Raw genomic sequence first — 21,995 nt, forward strand, 5'->3', positions numbered from 1 at the left:
GGTGTCCAAGCCACAACAACGACAAATCCAAACCTGGTAGCCTGTAGTGCAACTGACAGAACTGGTCTCTTTCTCTCTCGATTGATTGATTGATTGATTGATTGATTGATTGATTGATTGATTGATTGATTTCAGGTGCAGGCAGCACAACCTGGGAGTCCATTACATGCTGAGAGGAATGGATTTTTGCCTAAATATTTAGCTTTAAGGGTACAAATTATAAACAGTGTGAATGTTCAAGTTAAGCCTTACTGTATGTCTATACTTTCCACTTTCCCTCTATACTTTCCCAGCATAATGTGCATGACACAACATCTCAAATGATTGTTTCTGTAGCTAGCATGGTGTTGACAGAACGGGGAGAATAGGAGAGTTCTCTGTTGACACCCTGTTCTGCATCAATATAGTAATTTGTATAATTGCATTACGAAGCCACATGGGATGTGAATCTTGTTTCTCTCGCTGTAAGGAAATAATTATTTATTTCATCTGAGAGAAATAACTTTTTTCTCTCAGTAGTGTGCTTTACTAGTTAAATGGCCCACTATTGATAACGAAATGTATGGGTTGCCGCTGAAGTGATGTGGCCTATTTTGTAGAGCAGTACTAATTTTCACTTCTAAATCACAATTACGCAATCATAGTCAGCGACATTGATTGTATGTCTCTGCAGAGAAATGTTTTAATCTAGAAAACATAGTATACTGGTCGAGTAGGAACATATATTTATGGCATTTCTCAGGCGTACATTTCCAGCTTCTGGTGAAAGCACATCATCATAAAAATACTGTAAATTTCGGACAAAAATGGCTAGTGAAAATGATGTAGATGTTCACATTTGTTCTATGCATTTTATTAAGTAAGATTATCCCATTGATCAGGTTTTCGTTGTGACACACTTTGAAGTCAGTCATACTGTATACTTGTCACGCCCTGACCATAGAGAGCCCTCGGTTCTCTATGGTGTTTAGGTCAGAACGTGACTGGGGGGGTTTATCTAGTTGATAGATCTCTAGGTTGGTGGTTCCCAATTAGAGGCAGCTGGTAATCGTTGCCTATAATTGGGGATCATATTTAGGTAGGCTTTTTCCCCACCTGCATTTGTGGGATATTGATTATTTGTTTTAGTGTGTTTGGGCACTACGTCCTCACGGTCTTTGTACGTTTTGTTAGTTTCACTTAAATAAATATGTGGAACTATACTCACGCTGCGCCTTGGTCTGCTCATTTCTAAGATTGTGACAATACTGTAGATGGCTCTGTTTATATTCAGTTGATCAGATTACTGGTTAACCAATATTATTTTTGATTTAGAAGTCTTTCAATCAGTTAAATAAAAGTGAAGAGATAGATGACCTGCTTTCATTTGCGTTGCACCTACCACACACAAACACAAACACAACTAGGAGAGTGCAGTTTTTCCCTTTCTCTTGTCTTCAATTCCATATGTCTAATGGATGCATCGTTAGTGGTCTGAAGGCACGTAGGTACGTGTTTCTCACTTTCTGCCTGCTGCTGAAAATGACTTATCTGCCTTAACTCCCTGTGGCAGATATCCACACTCGTTGGCGATAATAGGTGAGTGGTGTCTTTGAAGGCTTATATTGCAGCTGCGTAGAGAGAGAAAGATAAACAGAGAGGGAGGAGGAAGAGGGAGCGGTGAAAGTGATTCTGCCGTCTCATAGGCTGAATAAATTAGCCAAAACAGCATGATTTCAACGATAGGCTGCAGCTCAGGTTTGAATAAGAATTAATCCTTCATCGCAGCCTTGTGTAGGTGCACTGAGAAGACAAGGCAACAGGGAAATACTAACTGTCAAATTGCCTTCCTTACGTGCTCCCACTTCTACCCAGCTATCCTCCTCCACTCAATTTGAGTTATGATTTGAAACGCTGTTATTGTGCCAATAAGGAATGTGCAACTATTAGCAGTTAGGAGTATGTATGGGGTTTCTATGCTCAATGTCCTCGTTATCGTCTCCACCCCCTCCAGGTGTCGCTTGTTTTCCCCAGTGTATCTATCCCTGTTTCCTGTCTCTCTGTGCCAGTTTGTCTTGTATGTCCAAGCCTACCAGCAGTTTTTCCCGGTTTCCTGCTTTGCCTTTTCTCCTTTTTCTAGTCTTCCCGGTTTTGACCCTTGCCTGTTTCTGGACTTTGTACCCGCCTGCCTGACCATTCTGCCTGCCCTGACCTCGAGCCTGCCTGCCACTCTGTACCTCCTGGACTCTGATCTGGTTATGACCTTTTGCCTGTCCACGAACGACCATTCTTTTGCCTATTCCCTTTGGATTTATTAAACATCTTAATCTCCAACCATCTGCCTCCTGTGTCTGCATTTGGGTCTCACCTAGTGTCATGATACTATAGTTTGCTGAACAGCCTACATTATCTTACTGTGAATAAAGGGCTAGTGTTTCGGTGATGGTTAGAATTATAAATTGTATGAGTATGCACATTTTTACACACACAAAGCATATTATGCTGTCTTGTTCATACACACACATGTCCAGAGACAGAAACAGTCCTATACATACATACCTTCTCTTACTGTTTTACACACACACACACACGATGCAGCTCACATAATGGCCAATCTTTGACACAAGTCACAGCTTTGGATCAATATGAAGCAGTGAGACCTTGTACACACACAAAGAAAAAAACAATTAGCTGAAAATGCATTGATCCAGGAGGGTACCCAATGACTCCATTTGCCACAAAATGGGATTCTTTCAAAGACACACAAGTTCTGTGTATCTATTTGACAATAAACAAAAGCTTTAGCCCAGCTAGCTCTACTTTCACAGGCTAGTGCTCCTAGGCCTCTTGAACGCCACACCTTTGTATTTCTATTTTTACATCTGTGGATAAACCGCACTAAAGATCCTTGGCACATAAGATTCTCACCCCATATATAGCACTTGTCTACTGCCTCTAGAATAATTTCTCACCTGATCTAGGGCACTAGCCAGTGCTTTCTCATAGGGTCTGCTCCTCAACCATTTTCCTTAGACAACTCACTTCAAGGGCCATACTTAACTTTCCCCTCATCCACCTTATGCTCACTGATAAAGAGCAGTCGCCAAGGGCACAGACAGGCTGATATAGAGAGGCAAGAGGAGTGATCTCTCCATAAGGACAACATGCTGCATCCCCCCCAGATCTATTTATTAATCTCCTACATCTGTCTTCAATCACTGTAATTAATTCAGCCAGATAACAAGGCATTAATAGGCGGTGGTGGGTAGATGAAGGGATGGGGATAGAGGAAGAGGAGAACGGCAGAAGGAGGACACAGATATTACTGTGAATCTAACCATTATCCTGGCTGATGTAAAAGCACAGCAGTGGTGTTTGTGTGTGCACGTGTGAGCATGCATGTGCGTATATGCATTCGTATTACATACATATTGTGCTGTATGTATGACTAACAAGACCCACTTGCTTTTCTGGTTAGGAAATGCTAATGTTGCTTATATCTCAACAGTGGGTATAAATGCTTAGAAGTACTCAGTAATCCTGATGACAAATGGTGCAGTACTATGGTGAACACTACTTATCAGCCTATACATACATGCGTGTTGGTTTGAGAGGAGGGACAGTTATTGGTCATTGGTTTGCATTGACAGGAATCGTTCAAGATGATGAATGTTTAGTGTGGTTGCATTCATCCCTTCCTTCAACACAGGCATTGTATTTCTTCTACCAATTCTCATTTCCACCCGCGCGCTTTGTGTACCAATGCGCACACACACACGCACACGTGGAAGCATACACATACATACACGTCTGCACACACACACACACACACACTCTTCATCATTCTTTCTTGAAAATCCTTATCTGTTGTAGTCATTAAAGGCAAACCAACACATACTAACTCTTGTACGTAAACAATGTTATGCCATCGGTCTATCTATTGCCATTGTTATCAACACCCCTCTCGCACCCATGCACTCACATGCATTAAATCACACACAGTCACCGCCTACCAAAACTCAAGTGTGTTCTAAACCAATTGTCCTGTCCTCTCCTACAGATCCCTCTGTACACCAGAGGCAGAACCCGCCAGCCACCGATCTCTGCTACAAGAGTGATATCAGCAGCCTCATGGAGTTCAGCACCCCAGACTCCTCTCTGGACAAAGGTAAGCCACTACCTACACTCTCTACGCACTGTAGCGACATATAAACGGGCAACCCTAGTGTAGATACGGCCTGCAGCAACATTGTTTCAAGTTATCAAGAAATACATTGGAGTATGATAGTGTGCAACTTTGTCTGGTTGCACCCCTTTTAATATTTTGGAATGTATCTTTTTGAATGTGCTCCTATACCCTATAATACCTAACAGAGCGTTTGCTTTCAGATTCAGTACAGCTATAGTGTCCATGTCCTGGCCTCTATATAGGCCTGTGGGATGGTGAGAGCACTGGTAACTGATGATCGCACCAGTGCACACAAGTCCCTCCTGGGTAATCCAACCTGGCAACGCAGACAGATCCAGTATGGATCCTCCAGCCCCAGTCAGGCTCTCCCTGTGCCTGGAGCTGGCTGGAAAATCATGACGTTGTATTTAGGACTTCAGCTCAGTGCTAGTGTATTATTGTCAGTGCAAGGCTGCATGAACAGTGAGACTAACGGGATCTAGGATCAGTGTACCATACCAGAGTCCAAATTGCATGTTTTTTGAGGTAATGAGTAAAACTGACCTTGGATCAGTGCTTTTGGGGCACCTACAGTGGTTCCTCCTTTAAAGTTGCGTCATACTGCGGCACACCTTGAGGGATGCTGCAGCATTCTGTGGCACGTTATCTATTTGTCAGCCCTTTTTTCTGTTAATGCAAGTTATTGCTAGTTTGACCACCAGAGGGCATCTTTGAGAAGCATTAGATAGTCTTCCGTATTGGCATTACCAGAGAATTTTAAACCTTTTTTTGTAATAACATAGTATATGAGATTGATTTTCAGAAATTTGGCTTAATATTATGGTGTTTCTATTCAGAGAAAAACGAAACCATCAGGGTTTCCGTTAGGATGGGAATGAAAAATATGGCGCTGTACAACGGGAGGAAGGAGTAGGCTATCCTTGTAAATAAGAATTTGTTCTTAACTGACTTGCCTAGTTAAATAAAGGTTACACTAAGAGCATAACATTTCTGCACCCTAGTTTTCTAATTCTTGTCTAACCAATACCCAAACGGATATTAAGTGAAAATAAAAATCTAATTGACTAATCAAGACCAGTCCCCATGCTTGCCTCAGAGCAGCGGGAAACGGTGCTAAAATAGTTGTAGGTTTTGGCTTCTAACTTCAATATGTTCTTTAAATAAATAAGACCTACACCATTTTTAACAGCACATTACTCAACACTAGTGAGACTCATTTTGCCTATGGTAGGCCTACAGTATATCGAAAAATAATAATAATTCAATGATGTGTCTCTCCGCCAATTACATTTAGAGGATTGGAGGACTCTAAATTAATATCTAAGGGCCATTTTCCGTTAGATATTCTCACAGATCCTAAGGGGCTTTTATATAATTCTAAATTAATTAATAATAATAATAAAATCAACATGTTGGAGATTTTGTTTACATTTAACTTAGAGTGAGCGAGAAAAAGGCAATTCTTGAACATGGGGTGAGACATTCTCACTAATTTGTAAATAAAGCCAGTTTGTTATTTAGAATTATTAATTTCTAAAGAAACCTAACTTGATTATTTAGCAGACATCACTTGCTTATATTCATGAAGATGATGAGCGATTGCAAAGGCAATCTGTAATCTGCTGGCATCACGGCACAACATCAACATCGCTCTAATTACAGTCAGAAGACAGTTGAAGAAACTTGCGTGGACTTATGGAAAGGCTCGGTAAGAAATTATATATATATTATTTCAAAAAAATCATCATAACATTACCCATGTGTGTTCGCTTGTTTTGTACTGTTCTGGAGTTTCGACCCAATGATTCATCTGACAAACAAAGAACTTTGTGTCCTGCAGGCCCAGGCATGGATCAAAACTGGTGAGACATTCAATAACGTCATCTTCACAGACGAATCAACCGTGGCCCTTGAGCAATTTGCTCAAAATTGCTACAGAAACAAAGGAAGAAGATCAAGCAAGCTGAGTCCCAAGCATCCGCTCAAACTCCATGTGTGGGGGGCCATGTCTCGCCAGGAACCTGGCCCATATTCTTTGAGGAAGAAATCATCAAGAGATATGCTGAACCCTATGTCAGAAAGGTGTTTCTGGGTACACATCATTTCTTTCAAGGTAGCAATATTTTGTTATGTTGAGGCCTATTTACATGTATATTTATATTATTGTACCTAATTTCGGCTATTAGGCTAAATTTATATTTTTCTTCTCCAAATGCAGACAATGACCCAAAACACTGCCGCCCGGGTTTGCATTGCAAATGACGGCATAAACTGGGTCAAGACGCCAGCAGAGTAAGTAGACCTTTATGTAGTAAAATAAAGGTTAAATAAAAATACATAAATAAATGAAAACACCTTCGGTAGGCCTACAGTACATCTACAAATATTATTTTCATCTCTACATGTAGGTCTCCTGATTTGAACTTGTTTGGCATCAACTGAAAACTGAAACTGAAAATTAATTTGTAACTGTGCCAACCCGACAAGCAACTATGAACTGGTCAAGGCCATCAAGATGTTTTGGCTAGAGAAATTGACGATACAACAATGCAGGGTTTTACCTGTGGTCGTGGAGCTGGGTGGAAGTGCGACTAAAATGTAGTTTATATAAATATCTGCATTTGAATGTCTTTTTTCTCGTTATTTTATTAATGAAGAAATACTGTACTACTGTTTTGAGTTAAATCTAACACTTTAGAGTACTTAACCTGAAATGTATTCGATGCTTGAGGGATTTTCACAACAGTAGCCAGGTTATACAAAGTCTATTATCTTGCTAATAGGAAACATTTGCATGATGGGCTACACCTGCTACAGTTGATGTGTTCACTATTATTCTACAATGTAGAAAATAGTAAAATAAAGAAAAATCCTGGAATGAGTAGGTGTCCAAACTTTTGACTGGTACTTGCTTAATTAATTAGATTAATATTATGGTTTTTCTATTCCAAGAAAAAAATGAAAAACCCTCTGGGTTTCCATTAGGACGGAACGGAAAACATGGCGCTGTACAACGTGACGGTCGGCAGTGCAGTACAGTACAGTACTGGGCTATTTAGCCAAAGAATCCCCGCAGGGCACGCAGGAGACCGGCTATTAGACAATTCCTTAGTAAAGGTTGAATGGTCTATTGTTCAGCTAATAGCCATCCTGCTACGCTTGTGAAAAACGAATAATAATACTTTTTCCTGTTTCCACATTTTTTAAGATTCCAATTGATAAAGTGTTTTTAGTCACAATCGGCCCCAACCCCAATTAATACATTTGGGCACAGTCGATAGCATGCTGGACTTCGGGCTAGAATGTTGAGGGTTTAAAACCTGCTCCCTGCTTGTTTCATTACATTATTATTCCGGTCTCAGAGCAAATAGCGTGGATTGTTACTCCCATCTCGTTCCTCGCCCTCGTTCATGCGTCATTCTACGCCTGAGTGGCTCGCTTCTGGACGTGCTGGCAAGATGTACTGTTTTTTATTCTGTAAATATGAATTACATATCAGCTTTTACTTAAATCATGTTTCTAGTCTTTTGCATAGTTACAATGTGTAATCATTGATGTCCCAGGAGCAGGAGTGGTAAACACTGTTGAAGTGTATAATTGTAATACATACATGCATCATGCAAAAAATGGAGTTTGATACACCTGGTATTGGATATGACTGACTGATTTTCGTAAATTAACTTTATGACAAAAAAATATGCACAATTGTTTGTCTCTATAACTAACATATTCCTCTCAATTGTACATGTTTTGCTTGACTCGTTATGACGATATTACTTAAATTTGCTTCCAGCATAATGCTTTGTCAGCCATCTTTGCTGAAGAATGTCACCAGGGACGGGTGGCTCGCATCAAATTCGTCATTCGTCACTGTACCTCTGAGGAAGTACAGTTCCCGCTCAGCCCAGTCAAAACTGTTCGCTGCTCTGGCACCCCAATGGTGGAACAAACTCCCTCACGACGCCAGGTCAGCGGAGTCAATCACCACCTTCCGGAGACACCTGAAACCCCACCTCTTTAAGGAATACCTAGGATAGGATAAAGTAATCCTTCTAACCCCCCCCCCCCCCTTTAAAGAGTTAGATGCACTATTGTAAAGTGGTTGTTCCACTGGATATCATAAGGTGAATGCGCCAACCTAACTAACCAAGAACCAACCAACAACTTCATCAGATGACAGTCTTATAACATGTTACACAATAAATCTATGTTTTGTTCGAAAAATGTGCATATTTGCGGTATAAATCAGTTTTACATTGCAGCTACCATCACAGCTACCGTCAAAAATAGCACCGAAGCAGCCAGAGTAATTATAGAGACCAACGTGGAATACCTAAATACTCATCATAAAACATTTCTGAAAAATTCATCGTGTACAGCAAATGAAAGACAAGCATCTTGTGAATCCAGCCAATATTTCATATTTTTTAAGTGTTTTACAGCAAAAACACAATATAGCATTATATTAGCTTACTACAATAGCCTACACACAACCGCATTCATTCATCAAGGCACGTTAGCGATAGCAATAGGCACGTTAGCGTTAGCGAATAAACCAGCAAAAGATATCAATTTTCACTAACCTTCATAAACCTTCCTCAGATGACAGTCCTATAACATCAGGTTATACATACACTTATGTTTTGTTCGAAAATGTGCATATTTAGAGCTGAAATCAGTGGTTATCCATTATGCTAACGTAGCTTCCTTTTCCCAGAATGTGCGGATATTTCTATTAGACTCTCACCTATTCTGACCAAATAGCTATTCATAAACATTACAAAAAAATACATGTTGTATAGGAAATGATAGATCCATTAGTTCTTAATGCAATCGCAGTGTTAGAATTCTAAAAATATCTATTTTTTGAATTTTCAGTGGAATGTGGGAGGAGTTCCGCTAGCGGAAAGCCTGGGCGAGACAGGTTAAATGTAAATGTAAATGTAATGTCATTGGAACCACTCGATATGATTGGTCATATAAAAACCTTGGGAACCAAATGCATAATGAGTGCTCTAACTTCCCCTTGCGGTGGTCTGCAGCAATGAAGTCCCGCGGTGTAAGCTCACAACTTTTAAAGGAGGAACCACTTTGGGTGAATCTACAGAAGTGGTGCAAATTGCAGTCCCGCCCCAAAATAACTTTTAAAAAATCAGATTAGTCTCCAAACATTTATATACATCATGATATGTTCTGATTCAATCCAAAGCAATAACAAAGATATTGTTAAATTAACATAGTACAAAGTCATTGTTTATACACCTACTTATATTCAGAGGTGGTTGTCTCAAACCCTGAGTCCTAAACTTCATGTTTGAAAATAAAGCAATTAATGATTTTCTTTTTACACTATTATTTCAATAGAACATGTTGAGTTGGTATATTATAACATTGAAAGATAATGATCTAATTAGTAGTTTTGTTTATCTTTAAACATCTTTCTCAAAAAAGTGCTGTCCCACCTTTTGATGTCCCTACCAAAACACACACGTTTTTATTTTTAATAATTTAACCTTTATTTAACTAAAAGACTGAAAAATGAATGTGCCTTAAGCCACACCCCTACACATATCCCCAGGTGATGGGATTGCACTACTTTCCAGCATGGCCACATGGTGAGTAATTTGGTAAATATCATGTATTTTTAAGAAGTGTAAGTACTGAACATCTACTATATCAAGAAATATGTAAATCACGGTTTTGGGACAAAAATAAATGTTTGATGGGATGTACATTTGTTCAAATGAAAGATAGCCAGCCATATGTTAGCTATGGGGATTCTTTAAAGTCCAACATAAGTAAAAATTGTCCCAACCGAAACAGTCAAAACCAACACAATTTAGACAATAAAGATAGAGGTCTCGTCTTTGTATCTGTCATTATGGTGTCTGTGACAACGCCATTGAGACTATCTCCATTTTAAAGTTGCATGCGCCATGATACAGAGGACCACCATTTGGGTAGTGGACAAGCGCACACTTCAGGAAAAATGGGAGAGTATTGCGATGCCAGCCGGGGGGCTCCAACCCTCAGGGCCAAACATTGACTTCTATTTGGCCAAAACATAGATATCTATAATGTGCTATACCATAGTGTACTGTATTGTGCTCTACTGTACTCTTGAGGGGGCTTAACTGGCGCTACGCAGATTTGTGACGGGGCTATAGCCCCCTTAGCCCCGGTGTAGCGCCGTGCATGATATACAGCGATGAGTTTCCCTCTTTCATAACGAGGAGCGCCCACAATGTGTTTTGTACGGGGTGCTTAGTAATGACTCTCTCAAAACGAACAAATTAATAAAACGACACGTCCTGACCAAACATCCACAGCATGATGGTAAACCCAGATATTTCTTTCAGAACAGGGCAGAATGCTTCAGGAAACAGTGCTTCAACAGTGGAAAGTAAGTCAGCTAGCAAGGCATTGTTGTCATTTTATAACAGGTGATGATCAGCAGAAATAAGGGAGTACTAACTCTCATTGTAGTAGATGTAAGTTTCTCTTTCAAACAATCCCCTGGCCTTTTACACAGCTAACGTTAATAGCTAACATTAGCCAAAGCAAATTATCTTCATCTGTACTGTTAAAGTTTAAAAAATGATCAGGCCTACGGTTGTAGATCTTACTGTAGACATGATTGTTGAAAACGAGTCTAGGTTGGAACTGTTGCTGTTAAAATACAATAGTTTGTATTCTTAACTGGAATAAACTGATTTGAAGCCAGAAGCTTTTTGAGGCAAACACACTCACACAGTTCTGGGTTGCTCATCTACAGCAGGAAGTGGTCTCCTGCCTGACTGATAACACACTCACACAGTTCTGGGTTGCTCATCTACAGCAGGAAGTAGTCTCCTGCCTGACTGATAACACACTCACACAGTTCTGGGTTGCTCATCTACAGCAGGAAGTGGTCTCCTGCCTGACTGATAACACACTCACACAGTTCTGGGTTGCTCATCTACAGCAGGAAGTAGTCTCCTGCCTGACTGATAACACACTCACACAGTTCTGGGTTGCTCATCTACAGCAGGAAGTGGTCTCCTGCCTGACTGATAACACACTCACACAGTTCTGGGTTGCTCATCTACAGCAGGAAGTGGTCTCCTGCCTGACTGATAACACACTCACACAGTTCTGGGTTGCTCATCTACAGCAGGAAGTGGTCTCCTGCCTGACTGATAACACACTCACACAGTTCTGGGTTGCTCATCTACAGCAGGAAATGGTCTCCTGCCTGACTGAGAAAGCAGTAGATGTTCTGGTCCAGTTTGGCACCACATACCTATGTGAGTCAGGGTTCTCAACTCTGACATACTTAAAAAACAAGTACAGGAACTGTCACGCGGGACTAGGTGGGTGAAGGAATCAGACGCAGAGAGTTCCACTTAAGAAAAGTGCTCCTTTTACTATAGCACACAAAAAAATTATAAGCCCAAACATACAGGGCGCAGAGAACAACTTGACAACCCAAAACACAGGGTGCCAAGTAAATAGGAAAAATAATCCACCTAAAACACACACACGTAACATAAAGACAATCCCGCACAAAACAAGGGCGGGTGTACCTACTAAATATAGGGAAGCTCATTAACCAAAAATAACAAACACAGGTGAAACTAATAAGACAAAACAAACAGACAAACGAAAAAGGGATCGGTGGCGGCTAGTAGGACGGTGACGACGACCGCCGAGCACCGCCCGAACAGGCAGGGGAGCCAACTTCGGCGGAAGTCGTGACAGGAACAGTTTCAAGGCTGAGCATGACCTCAGAATAGACACGTTCTGAGAACGTCAACCAGCCTCACACCTCTCATTAGGACTGTGTGTGTGTGTGTGTTTTCTGAACTACATCTGTGTGATGTGATCAATCAGTTCATTCCAGTTCAGAATAAAAAATATGTATTGTATTTTAACAGCAACACATCCAACCTAGACAGATATGTAGGAGTGTTTTTAACGGGGGAAAATAAACATTAATAGACATTAATAGGCAATGAAATGTACCAATATGTATGTATAGTTGCATATTTTCCTAAGCTTGGGCACAGGAAAACACACAATTTCTAATTTGGGTCCCAGGCTGAAAAAGTTTAAGAACCCCTGCTTTACAGTCTTATTCTAAGATGGATTCAATATTTTTTCCCCTCATCAATCTACACACAATATCCCATAAAGACAAAGCAAAAAAAAACAGTTTTGAAATGTTCGCTAATTTATAAAAAAATATATATATATGAAATATCACATTTACATAAGTATTCAGACCCTTTACTCAGTACTTTGTTGAAGCACTTTTGTCAGCAATTACAGCCTTGAGGTATCTTGGGTATGATACTGCAAGCTTGGCACACATGTATTTGGGGAGTTTCTCCCATTCTTCTCTGCAGATCCTTGCAAGTCCTGTCAGTTTGGATGGGGAGTGTCCCTACACAGCTATTTCAGTTCTCTCTAGAGATGTTTGATTGGGGTCAATTCCATGCCCTGGCTGGGCCACTCAAGGGCATTCAGGGACTTGTCCCGAAGCCACTCCTGCGTCATCTTGGCTGTGTGCTTAGGGTCGTTATCGTGTTGGTTTTCATTAAAGATCTCTGTACTTTGCTCCATTCTTCTTTCCCTCGATCCTGACTAGTCTCCCAGTCACTGCCACTGAAAACTATCCCCACAGCATGATGCTGCCAACACCATCACCGTAGGGATGGTGCCAGGTTTCCTCCAGAAGTGACGCTTGGCATTCAGGCCAAAGAGTTCAATCTTGGTTTCATCAGACCAGAGAATCTTTTTTCTCATGGTCTAAGAATCCTTTAGGTGCATTTTGGCAAACTCCAATTGGTCTGTCATGTGCCTATTACTGAGGAGTGATTTCCGTCTCGGCCACTCTACATTAAAGGTCTGATTGGTGGAGTGCTACAGAGATGGTTGTTCTTCTGGAATGTTCTATCTTCAGAGGAACTCTGGAGCTCTGTCAGAGTGACCATCGGGTTCTTGGTCACCTCCCTGACATAGGCCCTTCTCCCCTGATTGCTCAGTTCGGCCCGGCGGCCAGCTCTAGGAAGAGTCTCGGTGGTTCCAAACTTCTTCCTTTTTAAGAATGTGTTCTTGGGGACCTTCAATGCTGCAGAAATGTTTTGGTACCGTTCCCCAGATCTGTGCCTCGACACAATCCTGTCTCGGAGCTTTACGGACAATTCCTTCGACCTCATGGTTTGGTTTTTGCTTTGACCTTGGGACCTTATATAGACAGGTGTGTGCCTTTTGTAAATCACGTCCAATCAATTGAATTTACCACAGGTGGACTCCAATCAAGTTGTAGAAACATCTTAGGGATGATCAATGGAAACAGGATGCACCTGAACTCAATTTTGAGTCTCATAGGAGTGAATCTGAATTGTTATGTAAATAAGGTATTTTGTTTTTCATTTTTAATAAATTAGCAAAAATGTCTACACTTGTTTTCGCTTTGTCATTATGGGTTATTGTGTGTAGATTGATGAGGGGGATTTAAAAAAAATCCATTTGAGAATAAGGCTGTAACGTAACAAAATGTGGAAAAAGGGAAGGGGTCTGAATACTTTGTGAATGCACTGAATGTCTATCTACATTTGACATTTTAGTCATTTAGCAGACGCTCTTATCCAGAGTGACTTACAGTTAGTGTATTCATTTTAAGATAGCGAGGTGGGACAACCACAAAAATTTTCCTCAATAAAGGAGGGGGTGTTGTGGGTTTATTTAAAATATTATTTGAAAAGGTTGTGTTTCAAATGTTTTTTATCTTTATTTAACTCGGCAAGTCAGTTAAGAACAAAGTCTTATTTTCAATGATGGCCTAGGAACAGTGGGTTAACTGCCTTGTACATATGTTTTTACCTTGTCAGCTCGAGGATTCAATCTTGCAACCTTTCGGTTACTAGTCCAACGCTCTAACCACTAGGCTACATGCCGCGCCAGATGGGCAGGGACTCTGCTGTCCTAGCTTCAAGGGGACGCTGGTTCCACCATTGGAGTGCCAAGACAGTGAACAGCTTGGACTGGACTGAGTGGGAGCTGCCCTCCCGTAGGGGTTGGATTTCCAAGAGACCAGATCACACCTGACATATATTGGAAGATATGGGTGCTGAAAGTTTTGGGGAAAAGAATACAATTGAGCTTTGATTTAAATACAACAACATAAAAGTGTTAAACAAATAAAAATATAAACTCAGCAAAAAAAGAAACATCCCTTTTTCAGGACCCTGTCTTCCAAAGATAAAACTGTTTCCCATGCTTGTTCAACGAACCATTAACAATTAATGAACATTCATCTGTGGAACGGTCGTTAAGACACTAACAGCTTACAGATGGTAGGCAATTAACGCCACAGTTATGAAAACCTAGGACACTAAAGAGGCCTTTCTGCTGACTCTGAAAAACACCAAAAGAAAGATGCCCAGGGTCCCTGCTCATCGGCGTGAACGTGCCTTAGGCATGCTGCAAGGAGGCATGAGGACTGCAGATGTGACCAGGGCAATAAATTGCCACGTCTGTACTGTAAGACGCTTAAGACAGTGCTACAGGGAGACAGGACGGACAGCTGATCGTCCTCGCAGTGGCAGACCACGTGTAACAACACCTGCACAGGATCGGTATATCCGAACATCACATCTGCGGGACAGGTACAGGATGGCAACAACAACTGCCCGAGTTACACCAGGAACGCACAATCCCTCCATCAGTGCTCAGACTGTCCGCAATAGGCTAAGAGAGGCTGGACTGAGAGCTTGTAGGCCTGTTGTAAGGCAAGTCCTCACCAGAAATCACCGGCAACAACGTTGCCTATGGGCACAAACTCACCGTCGCTGGACCAGACAGGACTGGCAAAAAGTGCTCTTCACTGACGAGTCGCGGTTTTGTCTCACCAGGGGTGATGGTCAGATTCGCGTTTATCATCAAAGGAATGAGCGTTACACCGAGGCCTGTACTCTGAAGCGGGATCGATTTAGATGTGGAGGGTCCATCATGGTCTGGGGCGGTGTGTCACAGCATCATCGGACTGAGCTTGTTGTCATTGCAGGCAATCTCAACACTGTGCGTTACAGGGAAGACATCCTCCTCCCTCATGTGGTACCCTTCCTGCAGGCTCATCCTGACATGACCCTCCAGCATGACAATGCCACCAGCCATACTGCTCGTTCTGTGCGTGATTTCCCGCAAGACCGTGTTCTACCATGGCAAGCGAAGAGCCCAGGTCACTTTCCCATTGAGCACGTCTGCGACCTGTTAGCTCGGAGGATGAGGGCTAGGGCCATTCCCCTCAGAAATGTCTGGGAACTTGCAGGTGCCTTGGTGGAAGAGTGGGGTAACATCTCACAGCAAGAACTGGCAAATCTGGTGCAGTCCATGAGGAGGAGATGTACTGCAGTACTTAATGAAGCTGGGGGCCACACCAGATACTGACAGTGACTTTTTACTTTTGACCCCCCCTTTGTTCAAGGACACCTTATTCCATTTCTGTTAGTCACATGTCTGTGGAACTTGTTCAGTTCATACAAATATTTATACATGTCCAATGCTCTAACCACTAGCCTACCTGCCAACCCACTGGATAGACTATCTAAACTTGCAGTAATCATGGCCGGATACCGACCGGACAGACAGGACACGTGTCCAGGGGGCTCCCATTGATTTTGTTAGTAGTTCTCCCTCCGATATCATATTAACATGGCATAAGTCATGGCAAAATGTGTAGAATTGCAGGATATTTGCTTTCAAAGAGCAAACATTTCTCCCCACCCCAAGGCACATGGGTTGAATTGCAGGAAATTTATAAATTAAGAATGTACACATTAAAATGTATGAAAACACAAGTACACACACGCACGCCACACCCAACACACACACACCCCTGTGCAGGAGCAGCAACAGCGTGACGTAGCTGCTGTTTAAGTCTCGGGTCCAAGGTGCTGTAAACGTGCAAGCTCAGGGAAACACACACACCTCCTCTGCATTGGCCAATGCCTTGTATATCACCGTGAGTTTCCTCGGAATGGGAACAGGCTGCTGTGGTATCAGCGAATTCATCACGGACAAGGACTGAAACTCTCTCCCGTCCTCTTTCACTCTCTCTCTCTCCTTCTCCCTACCTCTCTCTCTCTCTCTCTCTCTCCACTCTCCTTATTTTCCTCTTTCTCTCCTTCTCTCTCTCTCTCTCTCTCTACCCCTCCTTTCCTCCACGAGAGAAAGAAAGAGAGGAGGAGGGCATTAACTAGAAGACAGGTGCTGCTTGTGCACATTTAAGTTCCGGTGATGTCAGTGGTTGGTTATTAATGGGTGTAGTGCGTCTGTCTGTCTGTCTGTGCATGTGTGAGTTTTATGGTATGCCACTGACCCGTGTACTGTATGCTATCTGCACTCATGCAGAGTTTGGTTGCTGTAATGGGAAGGTAAAGAGTAAGAGGTAGTAGAGGATACCGAGAAAAAGCGAGAGAGAGAGGGAGGGAATGAGAGGAAAAGAAAGAGGGAACAGGAAAAAAGCCCATTGAGATTCTCCGAATATCCGTACTTGCGTTCTAAATAGTAGGCAGGGCCGGCACAACCCAATAAGCGACATGAGCGACCGATTTGGGCCCTGCGGACGCTATGGGCCCCCCAAAATAAATAAAACTAAACAATTCCCCATAGCAACTTGGTTGGGGTCTCAACCTAATGTTGAGAGTTACGATAGTAGAATACACAAGATGCAATTTCTAAATTGTGTTGTGCCTCTGCAGTTTTTATCTTGTTATGTCAGTCACTGACAGTCACTCAATTAGCCCATGTCAGCAAACATATTTTTAGTTTGGTAGATAGTCAAGCCAACATTCTAAACATTGTAGTATCAATGGCCAAATTCCTGACCAGGCAGTTTGGGCACGTGCCCACAGGACCTGACCTACAGTGGGCCCCATTGATTTTATTAGTCACTCTCACTCAAATACAATATGAACATGGCATAAGTCATAATGTGTAGAATTTAAAATTAGCTTTAAAATGTAAAATTTTCTAACCACCCCATGGCAAAATGTGAAGAACTACAGGGAATTTACTTTAAAACAAAAACATTCTCTCTGCCTTCAAGAAGGGGGCCACTAAAATGTTTTGCTCGTGAAGTGGTGGGGGTGTGGGCCCCCAACCAAATCTCGCTTAGGACCCCTAAAAAGCCCAAATGGTATGTTTTATAGTATGTGACATTTTGAAAATCGAGTGCTTTAAATGTCATAGTCATTCAGATTTTCATCTAGTAGAATTCACAGCACACGTTTGAGGAAGAGAATCATCATTCAAGACTTGTATTTTGGCAACAGCTGATAAGAGGACGAGCTTTACCAATTGAACGAATGGTGGGAATCAACGCAAGTGCAGAGTTTCTTTTACAAGGGAGACCTGGCCAAGAAAGCAGCAGCAGTCAATACATTTACACTGAACAAAAATATGAACACAACATGTAATGTGTTGGTTTCATGAGCTGAAATAAAATATATCCGAAATGTTTAATACACACATAAAGCTTATTACACTCAAATTCTGTGCACAAATTTGTTTACATCCCTCTTAGTGAGAATTTCTCCTTTGCCAAGATAATCCATCCACCTGATAGGTGTGGCATATCAAAAAACAAGAAGCTGATTAAATAACATAATAATTAAACAGCTGCACCTTGTGCCGGGGACAATAAATGGCCACACTAAAATGCGCAGTTCTGTCACACAACACAATAGATGTCTCAAGTTTTGAGGGAGCGTACAATTGGCATGCTGACTGCAGGAATGTCCACCAGAGCTGTTGCCAGATAATTGAATGTTCATTTCTCTACCATAAGCAATGTTGTTTTAGAGAATTTGGCAGTACCTCCAATCAGCCTCAAAAACGCAGACAACGTGTATTTATTTTTATTTATTTTATTTCACCTTTATTTAAACAGGTAAGCTAGTTGAGAACAAGTTCTCAATTACAACTGCGACCTGGCCAAGATGAAGCAAAGCAGTGCGACACAAAAAACACAGAGTTACACATGGAATAAACAAGTGTACAGTCAATAACATAATAGAATAAAAGTCTATATACAGTGTGTGCAAATGGCGTGAGGAGGTAGGAAATAAATAGGCCATAGTAGCGAAGTAATTACAATTTAGCAGATTAACACTGGAATGATAAATGAGTGGATGATGATGTGCAAGTAGAAATACTGGTGTGCAAATGAGCAGAAAAGTAAATTAAAACAATATGGGGATGAGGTAGGTAGATTGGGTGGGCTATTTACAGATGGACTATGTACAACTGCAGCGATCGGTTAGCTGCTCAGATAGCTGATGTTTAAAGTTAGTGAGGAAAATATAAGTCTTCAGCGATTTTTGCAATTCGTTCAGTCACTGGCAGCTGAGAACTGGAAGGAAAGGAGGTGTTGGCTTTGGGGATGACCAGTGAGATATACCTGCTGGAGTGCGTGCTACGGGTGGGTGTTGTTATTGTGACCAGTGAGCTGAGATAAGGCAGAGCTTTACCTAGCATAGACTTATAGATGACCTGGAGCCAGTGGGTCTGGCGACGAATATGTAGCGAGGGCCAGCCGACTAGAGCATACAGGTCGCAATGGTGGTTGGTATATGGGGCTTTGGTAACAAAACGGATGGCACTGTGATAGACTGCATCCAGTTTGCTGAGTAGAGTTTAGGAAGATATTTTGTAGAACGCATCGCCGAAGTCGAGGATAGGTAGGATAGTCAGTTTTACAAGGTTAAAACTGACTACAAGGCGTGAGTGAAGGAGGCTTTGTTGCGACATAGAAAGCCGATTCTAGATTTGATTTTGTATTGGAGATGTTTAATATGAGTCTGGAAGGAGAGTTTACAGTCTAGCCAGACACCTAAGTATTTGTAGTTGTCCACATATTCTAGGTCAGAACCATCCAGGGTAGTGATGCTAGTCGGGCGGGCGTGTGCGGGCAGCGAATGTATACAGCGAATGTATACAGTATGGTGTCGTCTGCGTAGAGGTGGATCAGGGAATCACCCGCAGCAAGAGCGACATCGTTGATATATGCAGAGAAAAGAGTCGGCCCGAGAATTGAACACTGTGGCACCCCCATAGAGACAGCCAGAGGTCCGGACAACAGGCCCTCCGATTTGACACACTGAGCTCTGTCTGCAAAGTAGTTTGTGAACCAGGCGAGGCAGTCATTTGAGAAACCAAGGCTATTGAGTCTGCTGATAAGAATACGGTGATTGGCAGAGTCGAAGCCTTGGCCAGGTCGATGAAGACAGCTGCACGGTACTGTTTTTTATCGATGGCGGTTATGATATTGTTTAGTACCTTGAGCGTGGCTGAGGTGCACCCGTGACCAGCTCGGAAACCGGATTGCACAGCGGAGAAGGTATGGAGGGATTTGAAATGGTCAGTGATCTGTTTATTAACTTGGCTTTTGAAGACTTTAGAGAGGCAGGGCAGGATTGGTATAGGTCTATAACAGTTTGGGTCTAGTGTCACCCCCTTTGAAGAGGGGGATGACCATGGCAGCTTTCCAATCTTTATGTATCTCAGACAATACGAAAGAGAGGTTGAACAGACTGGTAATAGGGGTTGCAACAATGGCGGCGGATAGTTTTAGAAAGAGAGGGTCCAGATTGTCTAGCCCAGCTGATTTGTACGGGTCCAGGTTTTGCAGCTCTTTCAGAACATCTGCTATCTGGATTCAGGTGAAGTAGAAGCTGGGGAGGCTCGGGCAATTGGCTGCGGGGGGGCTCTTGTTGGCCGGGGTAGCCAGGAGGAAAGCATGGCCAGCCGTAGAGAAATGCTTATTGAAATTTTCGATTATCATGGATTTATCGGTGGTGACCGTGTTACCTTGCCTCAGAGCAGTGGGCAGCTGGGAGGAGGTGCTCTGGTTCTCCATGGACTTTACAGTGTCCCAGAACTTTTTGGAGTTGGATCTACAGGATGCAAATTTCTGTTTGAAAAAGCTAGCCTTTGCTTTCTTGACTGATTGCGTGTATTGGTTCCTGACTTCCCTGAACAGTTGCATATCGCGGGGACTATTCGATGCTATTGCAGTCCGCCACAGGATGTTTTGTGCTGGTTAAGGGCAGTCAGGTCTGGAGTGAACCAAGGGCTATATCTGTTCTTAGTTCTACATTTTTTGAAAGGGGCATGCTTATTTAAGATGGTGAGGAAATTACTTTTAAAGAACGACCAGGCATTCTCGACTGACGGGATGAGGTCAAAATCCTTCCAGGATACCCGGGCCAGGTCGATTAGAAAGGCCTGCTCGCAGAAGTGTTTTAGGGAGCGTTTGACAGTGATGAGGAGTGGTCGTTTGACCGCAGACCCATAGTGTATGCAGGCAATGAGGCAGTGATCGCTGAGATCCTGATTGAAAACAGCAGAGGTGTATTTGGAGGGCAAGTTGGTCAGGATAATATTTATGAGGGTGCCCATGTTTACGGATTTAGGGTTGTACCTGGTGGGTTCCTTGATGATTTGTGTGAGATAGATGACCTCAATCTTAGATTGTAGAACTTCCGGGGTTTTAAGCATATCCCAGTTTACGTCACCTAACAGAACGAACTCTGAAGATAGATGAGGGGCAATCAATTCACATATGGTGTCCAGGGCACAGCTGGGAGCTGAGGGGGGTCTATAACAGGTGGCAACAGTGAGGGACTTATTTATGGAGAGATTCATTTTTAAATTAGAAGCTCTAACTGTTTGGGCACAGACCTGGAGGGTAAGATAGAACTCTGCAGGCTATCTCTGCAGTAGATTGCAACTCCTCCCCCTTTGGCAGTTATATCTTGACGGAAAATGTTGTAGATGGGTATGGAAATCTCCAAATTTTTGGTGGCCTTCCTAAGCCAGGATTCAGACCCAGCAAGGACATCAGGGTTGGCGGAGTGTGCTAAAGCAGTGAGTAAAACAAACTTAGGGAGGAGGCTTCTGATGTTAACATGCATGAAACCAAGGCTTTTTCAATTACAGAAGTCAACAAATGAGAGTGCCTGGGGACACGCAGGGCCTGGGTTAATCTCTACATCACCCGAGGAACAGAGGAGGAGTAGGATGAGGGTACGGCTAAAGGCTATCAAAACTGGTCTAGTGCGTTGGGGACAGAGAATAAAAGGAGCAGATTTCTGGGCGTGGTATAACAAATTCAGGACATAATGTGCAGACAGGGGTATGGTGGGGTGCGGGTACAGTGGAGGTAAGCCCAGGCACTGAGTGACAAGAGAGGTTGCATCTCTGGACGTGCTGGTTATACCGGGTGAGGTCACAACATGTGTGGGGGGTGGGACAAAGGAGGAATCTGAGGCATGTAACGTGGGACTAGGGGCTCCACTGTAAACTAAAACAATGATAACTATCCTAAACAACAGTATACAAGGCATATTGACATTTGAGAGAGACATAAAGCGAGGCATAAAGCAATCACGTGTTGATTGGGAGAGCTAGCTAAGACAATGGGTAAGACGACAACAGCTAATCAACTAAGACAACAACAAAAGGTAAAATGGCAATGAATGGGCAGAGAGGGTCGGTTAACTACACACAGGGCCTGAGTTCGGGGCTAGGGCCGACAGATAAACAAAAAAATAAAAATAAACTAAATGGAGTACCGTGATAAATGAACAGTCCAACAGGCATCAGCTATGTAGCCAAGTGATCATATGGTCCAGTGAACAGCAATACATGGAGCAGGGAAGCCGCGGCGTAGTCGTTACTACGCTAGCACGCGGGAGTCAAGGCATTTAAAGTTAGCAGGCCAGGATAAGTAGAAGCGTCTGCTCCAACGTCCGGTTGAGGGCACAGCGGATGGAATTAC

The 21,995-nt window shown here is 42.5% G+C and overlaps 1 protein-coding gene and 1 long non-coding RNA gene across 2 annotated transcripts in view; both read left to right on the plus strand.

Moving 5' to 3' along the window:
- The window catches only part of LOC120060968 (kazrin-like), a 244,800-nt gene that overhangs the window by 111,521 nt on the left and 111,284 nt on the right, over positions 1 to 21,995 (plus strand). The window contains exon 2 of the mRNA XM_039010422.1: positions 4,040 to 4,147. Within this exon, the coding sequence (XP_038866350.1) occupies positions 4,040 to 4,147 (108 nt within the window). The remainder of the gene's footprint in view (positions 1 to 4,039; positions 4,148 to 21,995) is intronic.
- Positions 5,496 to 7,010, plus strand: LOC120060969. The gene is made up of 3 exons (XR_005478292.1): positions 5,496 to 6,281; positions 6,387 to 6,460; positions 6,577 to 7,010. It is a non-coding gene; the product is annotated as an uncharacterized LOC120060969 (long non-coding RNA).

The sequence above is a fragment of the Salvelinus namaycush genome, chromosome 16 (assembly GCF_016432855.1).
Source record: "Salvelinus namaycush isolate Seneca chromosome 16, SaNama_1.0, whole genome shotgun sequence".
Lineage (NCBI taxonomy): Eukaryota > Metazoa > Chordata > Actinopteri > Salmoniformes > Salmonidae > Salvelinus > Salvelinus namaycush.